The 22720-nt window shown below is 36.1% G+C and overlaps 1 protein-coding gene across 1 annotated transcript in view; it reads left to right on the forward strand.

Moving 5' to 3' along the window:
- Positions 1–22720, forward strand: part of MAGI2 (membrane associated guanylate kinase, WW and PDZ domain containing 2) — a 694450-nt gene that overhangs the window by 580186 nt on the left and 91544 nt on the right. The window contains exon 10 of the mRNA XM_008493015.2: positions 263–898. Coding sequence (XP_008491237.2) covers positions 263–898 — 636 coding nt within the window. The remainder of the gene's footprint in view (positions 1–262; positions 899–22720) is intronic.

Below are 22720 nucleotides of genomic sequence, written 5' to 3' on the forward strand. Positions count from 1 at the left end.
GACTACACTGAAATGTATTCAGGAAAATGTGTATGTCTGGATCCAGCTTAATTCTCCAGTTGTGGGTTTCCCCAGAAAATAAATAGTATTATGGTTGTATGTATTACATTTGCTGGCAAACATTAGGTTCTTGTCTCCATTATCTAAGTCAGCATGTTGATATTCTATATTTTATTTTATAGCAAATTTCTATCTCATTTTATTAAAAAAATGCACTGCATCTATAGTAACTGATGTCACTGTTTTTTTCTTCTCTTTCTAGGTGATGTCATTGTCTATATTAATGAAGTTTGTGTCCTTGGACATACTCACGCAGATGTAGTCAAACTCTTCCAGTCTGTTCCTATTGGTCAGAGTGTCAACTTGGTGCTATGTCGTGGATACCCTTTGCCCTTTGATCCTGAAGATCCTGCCAACAGCATGGTGCCACCCCTTGCAGTAATGGAGAGGCCTCCGGTAGTGGTAAATGGAAGACATAACTATGAAACTTATTTGGAATACATATCTAGGACTTCTCAGTCTGTTCCAGATGTAACAGATCGACCACCACACTCCTTGCACTCCATTCCAGCAGATAGTCAGCTTGATAGCACATTCCCACCACCTGCCCATGATGATAATGTATCAATGGCTTCTTCTGGGGCCACCCAAGCTGAACTCATGACCTTAACCATTGTGAAAGGGGCCCAGGGCTTTGGCTTCACTATAGCAGACAGTCCTACAGGACAGAGGGTGAAGCAAATTCTAGACATTCAGGGATGTCCTGGTTTGTGTGAAGGTGACCTCATTGTTGAGATCAACCAGCAGAATGTACAGAACCTGAGCCATGCAGAAGTAGTGGATATACTAAAAGAATGTCCTGTTGGAAGTGAAACTTCTTTGATTATCCATAGAGGAGGTAAGTTTGGAAAGTCTGTACAATTACAAAAATGTGTGTAAAAGGTTCTAAACCGTAAGACATAAATATACTCACTACATACTTGTGTGCAAGATTGAAAATTAATTTCCATGTTGCGGGAGGTAACACCATTGGTTCCAGAAATGTATGTCTGCAATTAAGTATCCTGGGCAAAATCTAACAGTTTGTTGTACATTCCTTTTTGTGTTTTGAGTGTCAATGGTCCCACCTCTGTATAAGGGTAAAACTAGAGCAGTTCAGGACCTTTCATAGTAGTTTGTATGGTGTCTGCAGCAAACCCTCATAGTCCCAAAGCAGTGCTGCAAACTTTAGATATAATTATATGTTTTGACTTATTATGGTAGATCAAAATCAGAGCAATCCATTATCCCTGAAAAAGGTTGCTGCTTTTGATAAGAGATTTTGCCTCTTTTTCCTTCATTGTAAAAGTATTGTAAAACAGTTGTTTTGGGTTTTTTTGTTTCTTGATAACACTACATAGTATATTTTTCTCTGTTTTAAAAAAATAGCTTCTAGCAACTTTGTTTTTCCGACAGCCTGACACAGTAAGCTTGAATACACACTACTGGAAGGGAAGAGTCAAGACTTATCTGTAAGGAAGCAATTACAGCAGACAGTGATAAGTAATTTCATAGCTTTTAATATTCTAGCCAAACAAATTTTCTTTGTTGGTTTGAGATGAGCATCCATCACAATTTATTATTACCTGACATGAATAACAAATTATTTTCCTTAATTAAAGGTATTTGTTCCTCTGCAGGCATTTATATGTCAATAAATGTATGTTACTCTGTGCTTCAAAAGGAAAAAAAAAAAAGGATTATATACAGAAAAGGACAAATATGTTCCTCCTGAAGAGTAGAGGTTGGGAAATGAAGCTCTAGTATTTGCATATGCCAATTGTTTATCATTAGAAAATGTACTAATCATGAGAACAAGGGATAGAGTAACATTTAATCAGACTGCAGAAATAATAAACATGAGGTGATTTAAATATCTGCAGATTCTTATAGTCAGTAAAGTATTTTTTCATATGCATCTTTAAAATAATTGTTAATAAGAGACAGAATCTGTGCTAAGGCTTGTTGGTTTCACTATAGTATATGAACTTGGAGAAAGGTAATATTTTAGTTGGTATTAACTCTGGTTTTATTTAATATCCATTAAGAATCTGGAACAGTGGAGTGAGCATCATTTTTTATGAAGATGCTGACAAAGCAGGGAGAACTGCATAGCAAAAAAAAAAAAAAAAGAGTAGAAGAGGATTAGAAGGGTTAATGTAACCCCCAAAGATGGGATTTTACTTTGAAAAATTCAAGCTAAACACCCTCCAGAGGAAAACAATTCAGAATACCAATCTTCAGAGAGAAGTGGAGTGTGAAATCCAGTGTGCTGAACAAGCCTGAATAGTAATAGACAGCAAAATAGATATTTTAGCAGTCTGTGCATGACAGTAGCAAAAAACCCCAAACAAAACACCAAATCCTGAAGCATACTGAAATCCATGAGGAAAATTCCTTTCTCTCATGAGAATTTCTTAAAGCATTGATTCATGATCAAAACAAGTTTATCAATATGACATTTAAAAGTTCTGGTACATTAAATGAGCTGTGGTTATTTTCTACACATTGCTGTGGCAGACAGGAGATATTACACTGAGCCCAAGCCTCAATAAATGCAGTATGAATTTACACCATCTTGTCTTTTGTCAGGGCAAACATGAGGTTGCAGATAAGGTTACCTTAGCTCAGCTGACACAAAATACTGTGTCCAAGTGCAGTTCCTGAGTCTAATCACTCTGCTGCTGGGGCAGGATGTAGTTGGTTGCTTTAGAGAATGCAGAGAAGGGAACGAAAGCATTTTTTGTTCATGGTAAAACAAAGCAACCTTTTGGAAGTACAAGAGACTGAGTAATTAATTTTATTGGGATGATAGAGAACAAATAGAAGTTTACTATCAAAAATTTCTGTACATCAGAATAAGTAATATACCTTAATGCAAGGTTTTTAGACTTTGGAATTAAAGAAAATTTAGATGGGTGATTCAAAAGAACTGAAAAAATACAGTTTATAAGACTAATTTACCTGAGAAACAGCTAATAAGTTAACAGAAATATGAGAACTGTTTTAAGGTGAGGACCAGAGGTTTTTTTCATAAATTCATAGAGGAAGGGAATCCATGAGACCAAACACACATCTATAAAACAGGTAATTATATCTGTGTTAGTTGTCATGTCTCCCTTTGTAGTTCCTGGGCAGAAATAGGCCTTTCTAGGGTGCCATCCATGTCCTTCTAATCTAGATGTTTCAAGTAAATCAGGTGTAAGAACCCTAGAAGAACGTAATCTGCTTGAATAACTATTGAGGAGTGGAGAATGACTGACTGAGATGTACAAATGGATCTCACATGTTATGAATATGAAACAGATAAGATTAGGTCACATGAGATATTCTGAACACAAACTAAACTTAGAGAAACCTGCTATAATTCTAAAATACTTAGTCTGTGACACCAGTGAAGCAAGGCATACTCTTTCATTACTCATGGATCCAATTTTTATTTTGTTATCTCTGATGTGTAAAACACTTGAACAATACCATCCTTTTCCATTATTACCCTATGCATCCTGTCTAGCATCTCATTTTTAAGATTAAGGCCAAAGTACTATTCCTGCTTGTGGAAAAGGAAGGCTGTGTTTTGCATAAGGTTGTGTATTGCCTTGTAATGTGTTCTGTCTCTGATATGAATATGGCCTGACTGCTTAGTTCACTGTGGCAAATCTATTTTTTAAGTGACTTAATTTCTCTCTCATCCAGCAACCTTATCTGCAAGAAACAGATCAACACTGGCTCAGATATATTCTCATTGTAGTAAAAGAACATCTTACTCAGGAAAAAAGGCTCTCTTATATACACATAGTGTGCATGCTATAGCATTTAAAAAAACATTGTCCCTCAAGCTCAGGAGGTCAACAGCCAGCATATGCAGGGGATGGAAAGTTCTGCACATTCCAAAAAGATGGAGGGAATAGCAGTACACAGATTTAAAGAGGCCACTAAAGAAAACTGTCTGAATCAACATGAGGTACTTGCCATAGGGTACAATTCAGCTGGAGGCAGTCTCACTGAATTTATAGTGTATTCATTTTAAAATGTCTAAGGATGCAGAAGCAGTAATTTACCTGCTTACTAAAACAAACAAACGAACAAACATAACATGGAAATACTATAACTGTGTATCTATGGAAATATTAAGCAGCACTTTTTTAGACTGCAACTGTGTTACTCTATGGCCAGAGATCTTACCATCTTCTTTCTTTCTGTTTAGTAGTCATATTCGTGTCTAAACTAAGATGCACTGATTTGTTCAGTTTCTTTGCAACTATTTTTCTGACCAGCCATAGAGTTTTCTGTGATTACTCTAAGCTGACGGAACTGTTCCTACTGGAAAAAAAAATAGAAGTAAAGAAAAGGTGGTGGAAAAGTGATACTTGAAAAAAAAAAGTAACAGAAAGCTGTGGAAGTGTTTGCTACCCAAAATGATTTACCTTTTTCCAGCCTTCACACTTCATCCTCAGCTTCTGAAGCAATATGCATTGAGTATAGGCTGCTGAAATAATGTGATAGGGTTCTCAAAAATCAGTCCTGAATGTGGACAGAGCAGGAATTCTGCATTAGGACAGATCTACTGAAAAACAGCACTAAGTGGCTGAAGAAGTATGTACCAATTTATGCAGAGCAACATGTTCACTAATAGGAGATCACAAATTTGTTTTGGCATTTTCTGCTAAATGAGCTATGCAAAGTACCTGACATATGCTATCTCTTTTGGAAAGAGCCTTTGAAATACATGAACTTAGAGACAGCAGCCCAACCCCAGAAGTGTTCCTGTCTAAAAAAGAACTGACATATTCAAATGTAGATACATCAAGACCATGTCTGAAATACAGTTGTTAAGGAAATCTGAAGACAACCCAGAACTGATTCATGAAGCTATGGCTTTATTTAACTACGGCTAAATAAATGCTGTGAGTAAAGCATTAAAACTCAATGCAAAAAGTGGGAACTTGAAAAAATTTCTACATCAGATGGCTAATTTATAATGGTGGAATCCAAACAGGCTCTGAGGAACTCAGGTTGGTAATACAAGATGGAAAGAAATAGAGCCACAGGACCAACACAATGTCAGCCCACTATTGGCATGGGTTTGGGATACACCAGCAGCCAATTTCACCCTGTCACATTGCGGGTCATAGTGTGGGCCATGCACAATGTATGAACAGTCAAAATGAGGACGGAGACTTTAAATATGTAGATACAAACTTTGAGCATAAAAGGATGGCCAAGTAGTTTTCTCAGATTTCGAATAAACATCAGTAGAAGTTTATAACTCCTTAAGACTGCTAACAGACACTGGTACATGAAGCATCAACAACTTCCAAAATAGGCAGGAGTTTCAGAAAAAAACATCTTTGCATATTTAGTGAGTAAGCGTCGCCCCTCAAAATGAGCAGATTCCAATGGAAAGAATACTACACTCTTGTTGCCCTTTCTATGGACTGATATCAGATATACTTCTCTACCACAGAGATTATTTGATTTTTTTTTTTCTCTTTCCGTTCTTGCTGCAAGGTATTTTTAAATTCCTCTGGTCAAGAAAGCTCATACTCCTTTTCCACCAAGTTGTCCTCTCTCAGGAAAGCTGTACAAGATAAAGCTGTAGGAAGTAGCAGCAGCAGCACCCTGCATTGGCACCAGTCACTGGTCACTAGTCTGGCCAAGGCAGTTCTGGTCCCCTGAGGTTCCATGACCTCATCCCAACACTGAGGTCTGTAAAGCTTTGACTGCTTCTGCAGCTCTTAAATCAAAATATTAAAACATTACCTGGAGCCATCTGGAGATCCTGTATTGCATGGCTTGCTCATCCTCAGTTCAGGACTTTCTAGTAAACAATACTGATGAAGAAATTAAATTGTTGGGAGGATGGTGTAGGTCTTTGATTTGGGACTGATGGCAGTTTTCTATCATCCTACTATCTCTACTCTTTTAAATCTTTGAGCCTCTTCCAGTCACTTCCTAAAGGAATCCAGTCATGGTTTAATTGCTTTTTATGGGTACTCTGAATTAATAGCAGTCTAATCATATTTACTTTGGTCATGAAGATATGTTTTTTCCTGCTGTCTCTGACAAAAGCTATTGGGAGATACAAGATCTGATATTTCTCCTGCTTCCTGCCATTCTTTCTCCTGTTCAGTTTTTCCAGCTGTACCTTTGTTCCTGATCACTTTTCTCCCATTTCTTAAGGTATTCTGATGTTTAGAGGAACTTAGATCCCTTTGGCAACATGTCCATTTTTCTATATATTCTTAAATGCTTAAATGTCTTTTTTCAGTCTAAGGAACATTTGATCCCACAAAGAGAATGTACACTTGAACGTGGTACTGCACCAGTACTGGGTGGTTCATTTGAATCAAACCATGAGCCACTGATACTTAGAAGAGAATGACATAAACATCTTCTGTCCAACATGCTGCTAAAACATTCCCTTTCAATTTTTGCTTTCCAATTTACACCATTTTGCCTTGCCATCCCTCTGTCAAGTGCTCTGTCATTTTTGGGTCTGTCTGCTTTTAAAATGATGGAAAACAAAGGTTTCTAGCTGTCTTTTTTCCTTTTCATCTTGAAATTATGAGCTTTTATATGACCTCATAAAGTCAACTGTATCCTCAGCATGAGTTCTCTTTAAATCTATCCTTCTTATGCTGGATTTTGAGTTGCTTCATTTTTTTTCTCATTTTTCCTGCTGTTCTTGACTAGTGATGCCAGAAATATTTAATGATAAAGAATATAGCTAGTCGTGCTACATTGTCCACTTCATTGACTTGGCTGTTAGATGTCATGTTGCCCTTTTTCCTGCTCCCAGCTTTGGCTACTTGTCCCCTCCAACCTTCGCTACATAAAAATCAATCTAGTTTACAAGATAGTTTCATAACAGCCTTGTGAGAAGGGTGATTATCTTTCCTAGCTTACTTCCAGGAATAAAATATCTGAAAGATTTTTAGAAAATATTGTTGCCGTACAAGAAATACTGCTATTATATTAACATAACTCCTGGAAGTACTGCTTTCCAGATTCATTTTTACAAGGCATGTATCATCTTACAAAGTATCATATTTTAGCTGTGAGGTGAAATATGTACTCTCCTAGTAACCTTCACATTTTTTATATCCTTTTATTCCTACACATCAAGACTGTTTTATGCTTTGGTTTAACTTGAAATATTTTTTAACCACTTTGTTGTACTCATCTGGTATAAAATCTATTTTAATATTTTTTTATGTGTTATAGCAGTTAAATAAAAAAAAAAAAAAGTTAAGATATAACCGAGTTTATGAAGGTATTCAATCTAAAGCCTGTTAGTAAGAGAAATGGTAGCCTTTCAGTAGCACAGGGAATGACAAAGTTGAATAGAGAGAGTCATGGCATGGTGACAAGTTGTCCTAAACTTCACAGTAAGAAGACTTTCATATCTTTTCGTGTATAGCTGTGATTAGCAGTGAAACAGTGTGCAGTTGCTTCCATATTTCTGAATAAAAGAGTAAGAGACCACAGACCTCCTTAATGAATGTGTATTCCTTAAAAAATAGACATCAAAAGTAGTTAGTAGCTATTAGACTCTATTAATGAAAATAATATTAGTTGCATTGCATTTCAAGTGGTAATGTTATGGTTTCTCTGCTTCTTATTGATATTTGTGCAGTGTGGTACTTTTATGGGTGATTCTACAAAGCATTAGATAAATCTTTTTTACACATATAGCACAGAAAGTTTTTAAAGACTATTAGCAAGTACTTTGTTTTGAAAGCACTTTTATAATGGGTGAAAATATTATCAGGCTTATATGTAGGCTTATATGTTCTGTATTTAATTTGAACAGAGCTCTTATTAAACCTTACTGAGGCAGTTCTAGGGATGTGTGTGCCTAACTTGCTGACATTAAGAGGCAGTCTGGACATTGGAGAAATAGGCCCCTTTGGAAGACCTTTTGGCAAAAAAGAAAAACAAGTGTTTAGACATAGATTCTCATCACTGCATGTCATAAAGAGGCAAATACCACTGCTCCTGTGGCTATTTTGCCATTAAATTCCTATGCCCAAGAGAAGGCTATGTGCAGTAAGACACCATCATTATAAGGTCTGTAAAGAGACTTACCATGCACATCAGCTTCATGAAGAGGTGCAGGAACAACCCCTTCAGGACAAGCAGCCACTTGTGGAGTGCAGGTGACGTTTGTGTTGGTAGCTGCAGCCCATGGCACTGTCAGACCCCCCGAGCTCCACTTGCAGCACTGCAGGAGGATTTCGATCTTACTGATATTAGTGAAGGAATTAATGCTAATTGAAGAACAGCTTGTTTGAGAAAACATTTTTTTTACTTGCCTCCACTGGAATCTGGCCAGGCCAGAGAAGTTTCTCTTTTCTTCTTACAAGCAGTATTATCAGGAAACTAACCAGCCTATCTTGGACTGTGTATCTCAGTGAAAAATGGCACCTTTTGAAGACAAATACCTCCCAAGCCTGGTACACGGGAGAACCTACTCCAATTCTTTGGCATGAAAAACTAATTTTTTTCCAAATTGCCCATAGTCTAGGCTCTTAGTGAACCTATCCTCAGATGAGATCTGGGAGATCCCAGCCTAAGGAAAGAGATCCGAAGAGACTGATTATAAAAAAGTACCATACAACCTGTGCTTGTGTACTGAAGCATGTCTAAAGTTTAGTCTAAATGTGTTGAACGATGTTTCTGTTGTTCAGTATAATGTAATGTCCTATTAAACAACATTTGTTGGGTTTCCAAATCTGTTGTCAAAGTACATTGTGTAGACATTGTGTCGTGGTGATTTGTAATATAGTGCAAAATTTAATAGTAATAAAGTAAGCTAATACACTATGAAACAAGTGAGTACATTATCTATTGTGCTACAGACACAAGACACAGATGGGGAGATGGGAAGATGTAGTTTTCAGACACTTCCTATGCCACTTCCAAGAGCCACAAAAGCTTGGCTGCTGCAGTTCAATTGTAAAAATGCAGAAACCAAATAAGTCTTCTAGATGAGGTATTTATCCCTGTGCAATTCTTTAAGCATTTTTCTTTTACATTCTTAACAATGGCTACACTTGCCCTCTATGAGTAATGCTCAAATTTTAATTTTTTTATAACTCAAGAGCATTTAATAAATACAATACTGCCCTTCTCAGGAAGCCTTTGGGTGACTCATAATTCAAACACAATCGAATCAGTGCTGGAATCCATACACCTATGCTGTGTCACCTTCAGATTACAGTATTAAAAAAAGAACATTGAAGCCAAAGATGCCAGGTACAAACACTGGAACTCTACTCCCAAGTCTGTCAAAATAGATTTCTAAAAGAAAGAAATTGCTTTCCAAAGCCAGATTTGCCATAACCTGGGACAGTATTTCAGTGTATAAGAAACACACTGTGCTGTTTTTTCCTTTTTGGTAAATGAGAAAAAACTTGGCTTTAATTTATTTTTTACCTTTTATTACCATGAGCTAAAACAAGTCAAGCTTTCTGCATGCACACTCCACAAGTTACTTTTAATGTATATTTCAGTCAGGTGTCAGCTATATTTAATGGACTTTTAAAGACCTTTTTTCTTTAATGTAAGCAGCTTTTTTAACATTTCATGCATTCAAAATATAGAACTTCTAAAAATCTCATGATAATTAGAAAAAGACTCTATATGCATGAATAAAAGCAAAAACTCAAAACCTTTAAATGAGAAGACATTTTAATGAACTTTAAATTAATTTTATCAATTAATTTCCATTTCCACAATGAGGGGGTTTTTCCCTAGCAGAAATTTTTAAAATATTTTAAAAGGATAAATGATGATGATGATAGAAATGATAATAATACAGTTTTTCTTAAAGAATGAAAAAAAATCATTACGTAATACTGCAGGGATTAATTAGTATCTTTAAAAGGTTTGCTGATTATGGAAAATGATGCAGCATTATCTGCATATATTTTAATAGCTTAACAAAATACATTTGTCAAGACAAAGTAAACATCTTTTTCTTACTGTCCATGTGAAGCAATTTCTGTATTTTAAACTACTTATTTTCAATACATGTGCTTAATTTAGGCATCTGGGTTCAAGTACTGCATCTCTACTTCAATATAAGCACTATCATAACCCTGGCATAGCACAGAAGAAACCGTAATCTGTTCCTTAAGGATAGGAAAAGAAATGACCCATAGGGAAGTTGTTCCTTTTTGTTTTGTAAATATGATCCTAGTAGTGTGTCAGAAGATCTATCTGCTCTTTGGCATAGCTCTTAAGCCCCATGCTATTTAACATGTCATATTCTCAAGACTAAATCTCAGGATTATTATGAAAGGTTGGAAAGATTCTGGCTGAGTAATTTAACTGCATAAACAAAATGGAGATCGATGATATTAATGGGAGTTCCTGGAGCAGTCCAGAGAGAAGTCAGGGGGAAGAAGTCCACAGAGCTTTGATCTGTGGCCAGTGAGAGCCAACAAATATGACAGAGCCAAAAACAATCATCTCCATACAATTTCTTCTCTTCTTCACTGGCTTTTTCTGTGTTTTACCCAGGTCATCCTGCAGTCTGTATGTTTTTTGCCTGTCATTATGGCTTTGCTTTCCTTCATTTAAGCAATTCATAGAAGCTGTCATTCTTGACTGTCAGCCTTTGGACTCAGCCTTGGTTTGAGCAAGAGGTCAGACTAAATGAGTTTTAGCCATGCCTTCCAGTCTAAACACAGTTATATTCTGTTGTTCTCTGTCTTTCTTATGTTTGAGGTGTTAAAAGAGAGGGTCTCTGAATGAAATAAATCACCATCTCGATAATTTAAAACTTCTTCCACAGTACTTCACAGAGAGAGCGAGATGTTATTTCTTCTTGTCTCCTTAATAGACCATATTAAATACATATATTTATATTAAAAATTCATATTTCTTTATATATGAAAATTCTTAAGAAACCAATGAAAAGAGAAAGATGGAGCCATGCTTTTTTATTTCAGCTTGCTGGTGTGTGTTCATTGGGATTACATACACAGCAAATGACTCTCATTCTGTAACTGGAAAATAATGCAGTGCTTGTTAATTTACTTATTTATTATATAGCATTCCTAAGAGATCTCAAAGGCTCTGGGGGTTGAGTCTAAAATAGAAGCAAGCAGATAGTCTGAAGCAGCTGACCTTCACTACACAGCCAGCAACTACAATGGTATCACGAGTCCTGCCAGGGGCACCTGAGGGAACTGGGGTTGTGCATTCCAGAGGAAGGGAGGCTGGAGGCAGATCTTACCACTCTCTACAACTACCTGAAAGGATGATGTAGTAAGGTGGGTGTTGGTCTTTTCTACCAAGCAACAAGCAATATAAAAAGAGAAAGTGGCCTCACATTGTGCTATGGGAGGTTTAGATTAGGTATTAGGAAAAGTTTATTCTCCAAAATGGTTGTCAGGCACTGGAACAGGCTGCCCAGGGAAGTGGTTGAGTCACCATCTCTGGACTTACTTAGAAGATGTGGAGATACGATGCTTAGAGACATGGTATAACGGTGGATTTCTCAGTGTGCTATGTTAATGGTTAGACTTGATGATCTTAAAGGTCCTTTTTCCAACCAAAGCAATTCTATGATTCTATGAATATCTGTACTGAGATTGACCTTAATTAATCTAGAGGTTTATCTTGTAACTTGTTCATTATATACCAGACTTCAAACTTTATCAAGCTCTTTATCCTAACAGAAGCACATTAGGATGCTTATTACTAAAAGAACCAGCTATATGCAGTTTCAGTCTAAATGGCCTCAGTCATCTCATACTAAATACTTACAAATGTATATTTTTAGAAGTCCTCAAAAGTGAAGAAGCTTCAAGTTTTTTACATGCTCCATGCTTATCTTCCCATGCTTGCTTTGCAGTACCTACAGCCACACTCTGTGCAGCTGATGTTATTAGGGACCCTGTGTAGACAGATGCAGGGCATCCTTCTTCCTCAGGTGGGCAGGCAGCAGAGACCTCTGTGTGATGAGGAAACAGGCATCTCTGTGGTGCCATTCAGCTACTGAAAACATCTGAAGTGGCTTAAATGGCTAGAATTTTTAAGAGCCTATTCTTCCCTGTTTATTATTAAAGTTTTTAAAAACTCAAATACCAGTGTTTCATATTTACATTTCTACTCATATTTGTTCAGACAAATCCCAACTTAAATGTAAAAAAGCTAGTTTTCTAGTCTACACTAATCAAAATAGTTACCACTTCAGTCAGTGGTGGAAAATAGGCACCTAAAGATAATGACTTCCATCATTTTACTCAGGCATTGCTTAAGCAAGTTGTTCTCTGAATTTGCTGGCACATCAAGCCCCACTGGTAACAGAGTCTGGGCAAGGACCTCAGCTGGGCTGAGCAGACAGACAGACAGACAGACAAGAATGCATGAGATGAGTCCTGCCCACGTAGCAGAGGGAAGCATAGAGCAGTTGAGGGTATTTTAGGAAAACATATATTGTCAAAAAAAGTTGGAGTCTTGTCTCATGCTCGATAGCTAAATCTGGAATCTCAGAGAGTAATCTGGCTTTCTATATAAAAGGGAAGTTATTAATGTGGGCTTGCAGAAAATAGATTATTTCAGTATGCATAAATATTAATATCTTTGTTAATATTATAAGTTTTATTATAAAATTTAATTGTTTTATATAATGGGCTTTTATAAGGCTTTACATTAACAGGCCTGCTCCTTATTTAAAAATGGAAAAATTAAAATTAGAATGTCTTCCATTGAATTGAAAAATTGGTTAACTGATTGATCTTTTAACATAAGTAGGAAATCAGTGAGGGAATTTATTTTTTATGATCTTCCTCTTGGATAAGTTCTTGGCTTTTGCCTACGTTACAATTTTTTTTAAGCTCCTGTAGAAAAATTAAAATTGATATTGATAAGTTTGCAGATGGCAGAGAGATTAGTTCATGTCATCAGTCAAATTACATATAGCTGATAAAGAGCAGGGTGTAATAATAACTAAAGCATCAGCAAACAGGGAGCATTTTTGTGCAGTCAGTGTAAATTATTCCTGAAACACAGAACAAAGAATGAAGCCCAAACTTGCCAAAGTGCCTTTGAATCATTATGGATAATCAGTTTAACATAGCATCACAATGAAAAAAGAAAAATTCAGCACAAGTTCTTAAAATAAAAGTCATTGCTTATATAATCTTCTCAGTAAGAGGCCACTGATAAACTGATATTTTATTTATGAGTGTAAATAAAATCAATGTGATCCTGCTCCAGACTGGTTTTCCCTGCTTCTTTGGTTTGTTTGGTTTTCCATCTTTTCTTCCATTTTTCTTACCTGCTGCAGAGCTATTATGTGACACTTCCATTCAATGTGCAAATATCAAGCCTGTTGCAGAAATGTAATCTTTAGTTTAAGTTTCAGTCATTGTTAGAAATAAGTTGAAATTTGGGATTTCTCTAGGCTTTTCCATACAGTTCTTCATCAGCAAAAGTAATGGCTTGTTTAGTTGTCCCCATGCAAGGTCTTGTACAATTCTTCTACAATTAAACTTATCATTTCAGAATTTAATTTCTGTCAGCAATCTTGCAAGCATTGAAAGACTGTAGAAGAGAAGCCCCAGAAGGACTAAAAACTACAAAAAAAATTGGAAATATACACAGATTTCAAAGAATAATAGAAACAAAAAGAAATAAGAGTGACTTAGAATGAAATATAATAATAAAAAACCCATTAATTTTCCATGTTGGAAATAATGTTGCAAATCAAACCAAACAAATTTAGGAAAGAAAAATTAATGCCTGTGAAATTGTGAAGGTAAACTACTAAACATAGTCTCTGGAGACTGAGTATTCACAAGTTTTGGGGTTTTTTTTAATGCTCCTCTATATTGTCTGAGAGATGAAGACCTAAAATGCAACAAGATACATATTTTTGTCATTAAATCAAAATGCATACATTGCAAAGTGCTGGTGTAGAAGTAGCACTTTAGTTGCATTTCTAACTCATTCATTCTAGGAAAGGGATGAATAAAAATTCATAACTTGTTTGTGCACAAAGATAATGACTTTTATTCATTAATATGGTAGCTACTTGCACACTGTTTTTTTCAGTTCTCATTAGCAGTAGATAATCTTTATCAGACTAAGGAGAATTATAGGTGTTTGTCATGCCTCCCATTTAGGGTCTTTGTATAGCAGAACACTGCTTTCAGAGCACTCTATGAGAAAAATGCTCAGCAGAGATATATTTGTTTTATTTCTGTTGTATATGTATTAATATTTTCAAATTCCAGAAATAATTTCTGAATTATTAAATTCTGTCTATACAAACATATAATTTTGTTGAAACTAGAATGATATTTAATTGGTTTCCTCTAGCCTTTGAAATATTATTAAGCTTAAAGCACCTACAAAAGATTGATTCCGAGACCCTTTGAAAAATTTCAAGAAAAAGACCATCCCCTGAGAAATAGAGCAGCTTAGTCTAGAACTGTCAGTTGTCTGATACATCAAAACCTTACTTATGGTATGGGAAGAAAAGATCTGCTTATAATAGGATAAATTACTTCTGGCTCCACGTTATCAGGAACATCTAATATTTAGTGCTCACTAAATCTTGATGGTTCTGCTAAATATTAGATGTCCAGAAGCTATTTTATGTAGAACTTAAATAGAAATTTCATCAGCAATCTTATTTCTTTGTTTATTTATTACCAGTGAAATGGAATATATTATGGGCCTCATTCTGGAAATGCAGCTGCTCTTCACAAAAATTACTTGTGCATTGGGGTTCACTAATGAAAACTCCCTTTGTCAGAAGAGTACTTGCAAGCTCTAAATTTAATCAGTCTTTCCCTTCTTCCCATGGAGCACGCCAGTTGTTGTTGATCCCTATGACTTCAATTATGCTTTTCAAATTAGCTCATAAGAGTTAAAAAATAAAAAAACACCAACAACAAAAGCCAGGGGCATATTACCTTATAAACTATTTCCTGTCTTAACTGATTGGTGTTACATACCAAAACATTGCATGGTGACTGAGTGAAGAGCATCTAGATCTACCTTTAATGTCTTTTTATTTACCTATTATTTTGGGAACCCTAAAAAAAAAGACTATAAATCATATCCAAACTGATGACCTTCACTGATTGTTCAGCCAGCTATGACCTTCAAGCATAAATTCATAGGTTGAGTTTTGTTTTTTTTTTCTATGATCATATGTATATACTGAGGTATGTGGATATACTGAGGAAGATTTTTTACAGATCCAAAGGCCACTTTCAAGTTTGCTTTCTTATGTAGTAAGTTCTGATTCTTAAAAAAGGAAAAAGGAGGGACATGCATACTAGGAACCCTGCCAATGCTTTCTAAAAATGCAAATTTTTAAGCTTAGGGCAGCTGTGAGGTCCACAAGGTGCTTGACAGTAGTCAGCACCATAATCCTCTCTGCTTAACTTGTCATGTTTATGTACTGTTTCAGTTTTCTCAGGATTGAAGTCTTATTTCCATTATGTTACACATGTCATCTAAATCTCAAGAGACTGAAATGAATTTATGTTCCTCTGAGAGACAGAGCACTGTCACAGGAAAAAAATTACCTATTCAGTTTTTCTTGCTTTTCCTTGTAATAAGTTTATTTAATACTTATCACTTCTTAACTATCTTGTCAGGATCCTTTATCAGTATCATTTTTTAATGTTCTGTTCATTAACTTTCTGAAGAAATGCACAGGATTACATGTGACCAGCACAAAATGTAAACATCATAAAAATCACATCAATACTGTTCCTCTCTCATCAGCCCTCTTTATGTTAACCAGACCTTCAGGAATTAAAAAAAAAAAGTGACATTTCTCAACCATTTTTTGCAAGCCAGGTCATCTTGTTCAATTTGTCATGCTTTATATTCTTTAGAGTTCTGTACAGCAATACTGTCATGTTCATTAATCACTATTTTTCTCTCATTTCTTCCTTTCAGGCTTCTATGGTCTTATGCTAAATCTTGGTGTCATTTTAACCACTGTAATTTAGATCACTGAAAATCTTTTACTAATTCAGAGTTGTTCTTCTTGATGAGTAAGTTGAATACTGAGAATTACCTTCTCACTTGGTGAACATGAAAGCAAAGAGGTTTAGCTCTGCTAGGTACCTGTCAGTCTGGACAGCATCAAATCTCTCACAGCTCAGAGCAAAGAGAATTACCAAGAGGTGCAACCTGGGAACTGAAAATTTAGAAATTAACTGTTCTCATGATTTTGGTACCCCTTGGACTTCAGCCTTCCACAAACATCTCTTGCCAAATGATCTGCTTTCCTACACTCAGTGTTATACTTTCACAGCTAAGACTCAACAATGTAAAACTTGAATCTTCTGATAAGTTTTGTTTCTCTTGTTAGCCTTTTCTTTTGGAGTCTCTCACTGTTTGTCAATCTGTCTGTTCAACCTGAATTTCTATAACCAGGAATAAACTGGTTTGTCAAGGTGGTGTGAAGGAGCAAGAAACTGCAAAAAAATTATTACTTTGAATAAAGTCTGTATCAGAAGAATGAAATAAGCATGCTCTTGCTTATTCTATCTTCTAGCACTGTGGCCAATTGGCATGATTATTTTTTCATTATGTTGCCATCGAGTGTTTATCATTCTGCCATTTGGTATGAAAATGAGCCAATTATAGTTAACACACCTGAGCTCCTGACACTTCCCATTGTCACAAAAGAGATTTCAAAGGCAAATCAATAAAATTCAGAACCACGCTGACAGCTTAATGCATATTAACCACAAAATTCTGCAGTTACTACAGTGTAATGTAATAGAGACAGAAAGGCAGCCAGGTGAAATCAGCAGGCTCTCTCAGTCTCTGTAATTTGATTCTTCCTTTTTTTTTTTTTTTTTTTTTTTTCCTTTTTTTCTTTCTTTTTTTTTTTTGTTTTCCTTTTTTTCTTTTTTTTTTTTTTTTTTTTTTTTAATTTTTGTCTAATGCTCCCAAACCTCAGAGAAATCAGGATGAGTGACTCTGGTCTCACTACCAGACATCCAGGAGCATCTGAGGTGCACTGAGATATCAAAAAAGTCTTCCCTGGAACAGCAGTCAGTGCAGTGGGAGACTCAAGATTGTCCAGGATGACAACTGAAGTTCTGAAGTCTCCTATAGCTTTTGCGTCACATCTGTCAATTCAGTGCAGATTTCTGAGTAACATAAACTGTGGCACCTTTTATAATAGACTTTTATTATAGGCTGTGCATCTGCATTAGGTTCCTAATTCACAGACTATCAGAATTTAGTTGTCTGCATATTAGTGTCTAAATTTGATGTGGGCTTCAGTAAACTGCATGAATATAGGCATATTGTACTTATTGAGATGTCCTTGGCTGTTCCACTTCATGTCCCACCTGTAGGTACTTTGTCATAGCTGGCAACACCACAGGGATACATATTCCAGCTCAAAAAACATGAGATGGTGATGAAACTGAGCTGGTATCTGTAAAACTATAAACTACAAACAACAGATTCCAGACAGTTTTTCAGGTCACTGCAGGGTTGCCATCTCTGTTGGGTTTGCTGAAATCTTTTTGACTTAGTTCTTGGCTGTCCTACCTCAGTAGTATGGTTCATCCCTTCTCCCAGCGTGTTGGCTTTCTGACTCACTTTAGGGTGGAGCATTGCATTGCAAGGTCAGAAAACTCAGAAGTAGTCATGGACACCAAGGGCATTACCCAACATTTATCTAATTGTGTTCTGATCCCTTTTTAAGGGATAAGGTAAGGTTTGCAAATCAGGATCAGGAAACAGAGAGGAAAATTTGGGAAAGGAGAAGTCTATGAGAGTTTGGGAATGGGCATCTGAAGAATAGGGTAGCTGGTAGAAATCCTAGAACAGTGAAAGATTATAGAAGAGAAGGAACTGGAAGCATGGACACCAACACTAAATATCTGGTTACTCCTTTTTATCTATGGCTTGGTATGCAGCATACATATAAGCAAAGAAATGGACTTATTATTGCATAATTTTTTCAAACTTGCTGAAGGCTTTCTTAGAATGTTATGTCATGAAAAGGACCTTAGGACACTGTGTTCAAACAACTTATGCTCCATCTACATTTTAACAGAAAATATTGGAAATATGCCTTGATATTCATCAAAGTGATATGCCATAATGTAAACTGAGATTTCTCTGATGTGCTTAGAAAGTGTAAAAACTTAAATGGGAGCAGATTCGAAACACATGAAAAAGCAGAGACACTGGCATAGTTAGGCAGTTTCTGACTGTCAGAGAACTCTGAAAATATAATGCAGTACTCCTGAACACAGTTTTGAAGCTCAAATTAGCTCTCAGTAAAGCCAGGCTGAGCTGTCAGCCATATTCTTAGCAAGCATACAGAATCTTTATGGGTATGGAAACACTTGCAGACCCTTCTAGAAGCAACAGTCATGAGCTGTCAGGGCTCTGAAGACTAAATTTATATTCTAAATTATGTTGCTCATTCAGTGTGTGGGGCATACACCAGTTTTTCCACCTTGCTGTGTCTGCTATACTTGGGGAATGTTGCTTGCATCAATATGTTTCCCAAGACAATGCATTACTTATGTTGCTAGCTCTTGCAATATTGGAGCAGTACTGTAGAAAGTGTAGTCCCTAACCAGGACACATGAACTAGCAACACTGATTTTAGCTGGACAATGAACATGAGCAAAACTGTAGATTCTTCAGGGAAAATTTCCTTCTGCCAAAATAAAAAATTATTTTTCTTGTCTGTACAGAAAAATAACCTTGGGCTTTTCAAGGTGATGGTAAATTTGCAGCCTGTATGCAAACTCCCGAGATCTTTCTGAATTCATCACGTGTTAATACCTGGGCATGCAGACTTTTGCTAATTGGGTTAGTATTTGTATAAAATGTAGTTATTATGGATCACAGTGGGGAAAGTAACAGTTCATCTAGTAATTCTTGCAGTTGCACATCATAAACCAGGATACAGACTGAACTGTCACCATAAACTATAATAAAAGGCAGGAGACAAGGGTCTTTCTCCAACCCATAAGATATATTTAAGGTATCTTTTTCTACTCTAGGTAAAGTTATCTCAGTAAGATATGTCCTGAATTATACTGTAGCAGCATTTTGTCTATTCTGAGAAACGCATGTCTTTCAGATAATATGGTTTGTTATCAACGAGGAAATACATCTGTAATAATGTAACACTATTCTGGTAGTAGGGGCCAGAAAAGAGAAGAAAGATCACATAAAAGTGTCACCTGGTGAGACATTTTATAGGTGTTTAGTGTCAAACTTTGTCTATTTACAATAACCTACTCTTGCTGACCACAGAAAAAGCTACTTGTTCCAAAAATTTCACTTTCATTGACAGAAATGGGTTTGGAGATTTTTTTATTTTTCCCAAATCTAATACAATTAAGCATCAAAATCCATTACTGGCAATGTTGCATTTTTTTCTGCACTATTATATCTCTGATCCAGAAATTCTCTGCTTCGTGTCCACATTAATCAGAGAGAGATGGTATTTGGTTTATTGGCTTTTTCTAATTTCATAAAGTATTTTAAATCTCTTACTGATAAGCAATTCACAGAGCTACAGCAGCCAAGAAAAATAAATAGCTGTATGTCCATTAGAATGTAAATTAACTCATTACTATGCCAGCTTCTGACCTTTTCTGATAGCTGTATTCTTACTAACACAGACTCTCTGCTATTCATGAAAGTGAAAAGTTAATGATAACTTGAGATTCCCTGGTGTATTTTAGAGGAGATTCTTATAGATGCAGGTGACCAGTGAGGGTCCCAGATTGAAAAGCAAGCACTTCTATCATTCATGACTTTGAATAGCTATCCTTTTTCTAATTATTTGTGAAGATCTGAATATTATTGAAAAATTGTTGCCCAAGAAGGCTGTCAGTGAAACAGCAAAACTGCACAAAAAGGGCTTCTATGTAAAAAAGTTGCACTTTGGTTTAGTACCTGATCTCACAGTCAATTAAGCTTTTGTATCAGTTCTATAGACTTCAGTGACATGAGATCAGATTTAATTTCCCAAGGTACTCCTCTACCTCCACATAATTTCTAATAAACGTCTCAGTCTCACACTTCATGCTATTCATCAAGAAATCTGAAAGTCTGAAGGGAAGTAATATAGACTTGGGTTCATGATGGCCTCAGGTCCCCTGGAGAAAAGATAAGTCACAGAAGATGCTACCCCAATGAGGTCCAGAGATCCAGCTGACTTTCCTGTTAACTGTGCCTGCTCTTTATCATCATCTGATAATTTAAATGTGTCATTATTAATTCAAACTTTTTTTAAACTTGTTTTGATAAGTATAATTTCCATTTATTTTAATGCTCTCTTTCCTTTTAGATTTTGTTTACTACAGGATATAAATTGATATAATTTACCTGTTCTCATTGAGAACAAACCCACTGTTCTCATTGAGTGGGTTTGTTTTCCTGACAAGGAGAAAATATTTGAAGAATTAATGAATTAGTTCTATATATTTGTTCTATGGATGTGAAAAAACAAAACAAAACAAGCACCAAAAAAAAAACCACAACCAAACAAACCGCAAACCAAAACAAACACAAAAAACCCCAATGAAGCAAACAAACAAAAAACCCTAGCCACAATTATCCCTCCCATCTGTATTTTTGGAATTTCAGCTGGAGGATATTTTGCATTTTAATGAGTGAAGCCAGTTGTAGCTTGAGCTTTGTGTGTCAGATTCCAAACACACTTAGCATGGCTGAACAAGAGGTAAGCGTGCAGAAGGAGAAACCAGATATAATGTGAATGGTAAGAAACTCTTCCCTGCATCCTGCTAATAGTGTGTTTAGAGACTGAACTCTCAGAGAAGTTCTCCACTGTCACATCCATTTGAAATTGATGGGTATGTGATGCCTCTGGAACTGAGCCCCTGGATTAGACAACTGATAGACATCTCAGGGATCCAAGTAAGAGAAAGAAAAAGAAGAAAAAAAAATCTGCTGTTACAGTAATATACAGTAACTTTTCCTGAAAGGAAAAACTTTTGCTGAAGTGAAATGTTGTCACATGGACGTTGATAAGATGCCCATGGAGTCTGTTAATGCTCTGGGAGTGCTCATCAGCCATCTGTTCATTGACTTCCAAGCATCTACATGAGAAAGATCTGTGCAGAGCTTTGGACATCTTTGCTGATAGGCAGCAAAAAGGATTTTATAGCACACATACACAAAATAAAAAGCCCAGCAAAAGCTAATGGGCAAAACACCTGCTGTACCCTCAGTGTGACAGGTGACATGGAGGGAAGTTGATGTGCCCTGAAATTGCTTTGGATGAAATTCCTTTATCTTTGATGCTGTTGAGTTCCTCCCTGCAGCACTACCACACAACCTCACCACAGAAACCAAACTGTTCTGGGCTTCAGTTTCACTGCAAATGCAGATCTGCAGCTGAGGTGCATAGCATTGAAGATCCTGTGGTTTGGCAACACCTATGTTAGTTACTTGTGACTTTAAACCTTAAGAACTTTTCAGAGAATCAGTCCAAAAGAGTAAGGAAAGTGATTTGTCTAGTGGATAAGAATAATGGAGATGGAAATGTAGCAAAAAGTATTTAGCTGTCAGCAGAGTAATAGCCAAAGGCAAGTTGTGTTTTACTGACACTACAGAGTATGCAAAATTCTGCATTCTTACTGAAAAACAAATGACAAAAAAACCTAAACCAACACCCCCACCCACCAAAAAAAAAAAACAAACCCTCCACACACACACAAAAAAACCCCAAAAAACTCCGAACAAAAACAAAAATAACAAAACCAACCCTACACTCATGGCCTATCTTGCAAATTCTCTGTGTCCTGTCTAGTGAGCTGCTTTAAAAATTTTCCAACAATAAATACTGGCTGAAGTGTAAACCGTGTGCAGTCTATAAGCTCAGTTCATAACAAAAACATACTTAAATTTGTATATAGGAAGGAATAGTTGCAATGAGTGTGATGTGATTTGTCTGTTGTAGGATATTTTAATTGAAAAGGAAAAGTACAACAAATTCAAGATGGAATTTTCCTTGATCTAAAAAAAAAAAAAAAAAAAAGACACAAATACATTTTAATCCAAATTCTGTTTTCTCTCAAGGGTGTTTTTAAGTACAGTTACAACATCAGAGCTCTGATTTCCAGGGAAGATCATTTTGGAAGGTGGTAAAAAAAAAATTTTAAAGCAATGTAAAAAATAATTTTCTTACACTGTTTTATGAGAAAATATAATTTTGATTTTTTTAAAAAGCATATGGTTGTTAATGTACCTCAGTTTATTTATTTAAAAGAAAACAATTAAAATTTCAGTAAAGGTGTTGGCCACCAGCTTCAGTACCTCATTACCACGTAAGTGGCCAACATTGGAAAAATAAATAATTATATTCTCAAAGCTAACTTTGGAGAAGTATATGAGATTTTGTGTTTTATCCTGTCATGCTTACACATTGCATCACACAACTCTAGGTGGTGACCATTGTATTTTCCCTTTAGCATCTGTCTAAGTGGTGGTGCTTGCTCTTCAGCACAAGCCAGTAACCCTGTTCTCCTTTCCCAACCTAAGTCAGGGCTTTACTGCTGCCTTTACAAGGAGTGTTACTAAAGACTTACAGAAAGATATGGTAGAAAGCAAGCCACAGTTTATTTGGTGAAGCTATTGCAGGTGTCAGGCACCTGGGAGAGCAGAAAACCACTAATGG

The sequence above is a fragment of the Calypte anna genome, chromosome 1 (assembly GCF_003957555.1).
Source record: "Calypte anna isolate BGI_N300 chromosome 1, bCalAnn1_v1.p, whole genome shotgun sequence".
Taxonomy (NCBI): domain Eukaryota; kingdom Metazoa; phylum Chordata; class Aves; order Apodiformes; family Trochilidae; genus Calypte; species Calypte anna.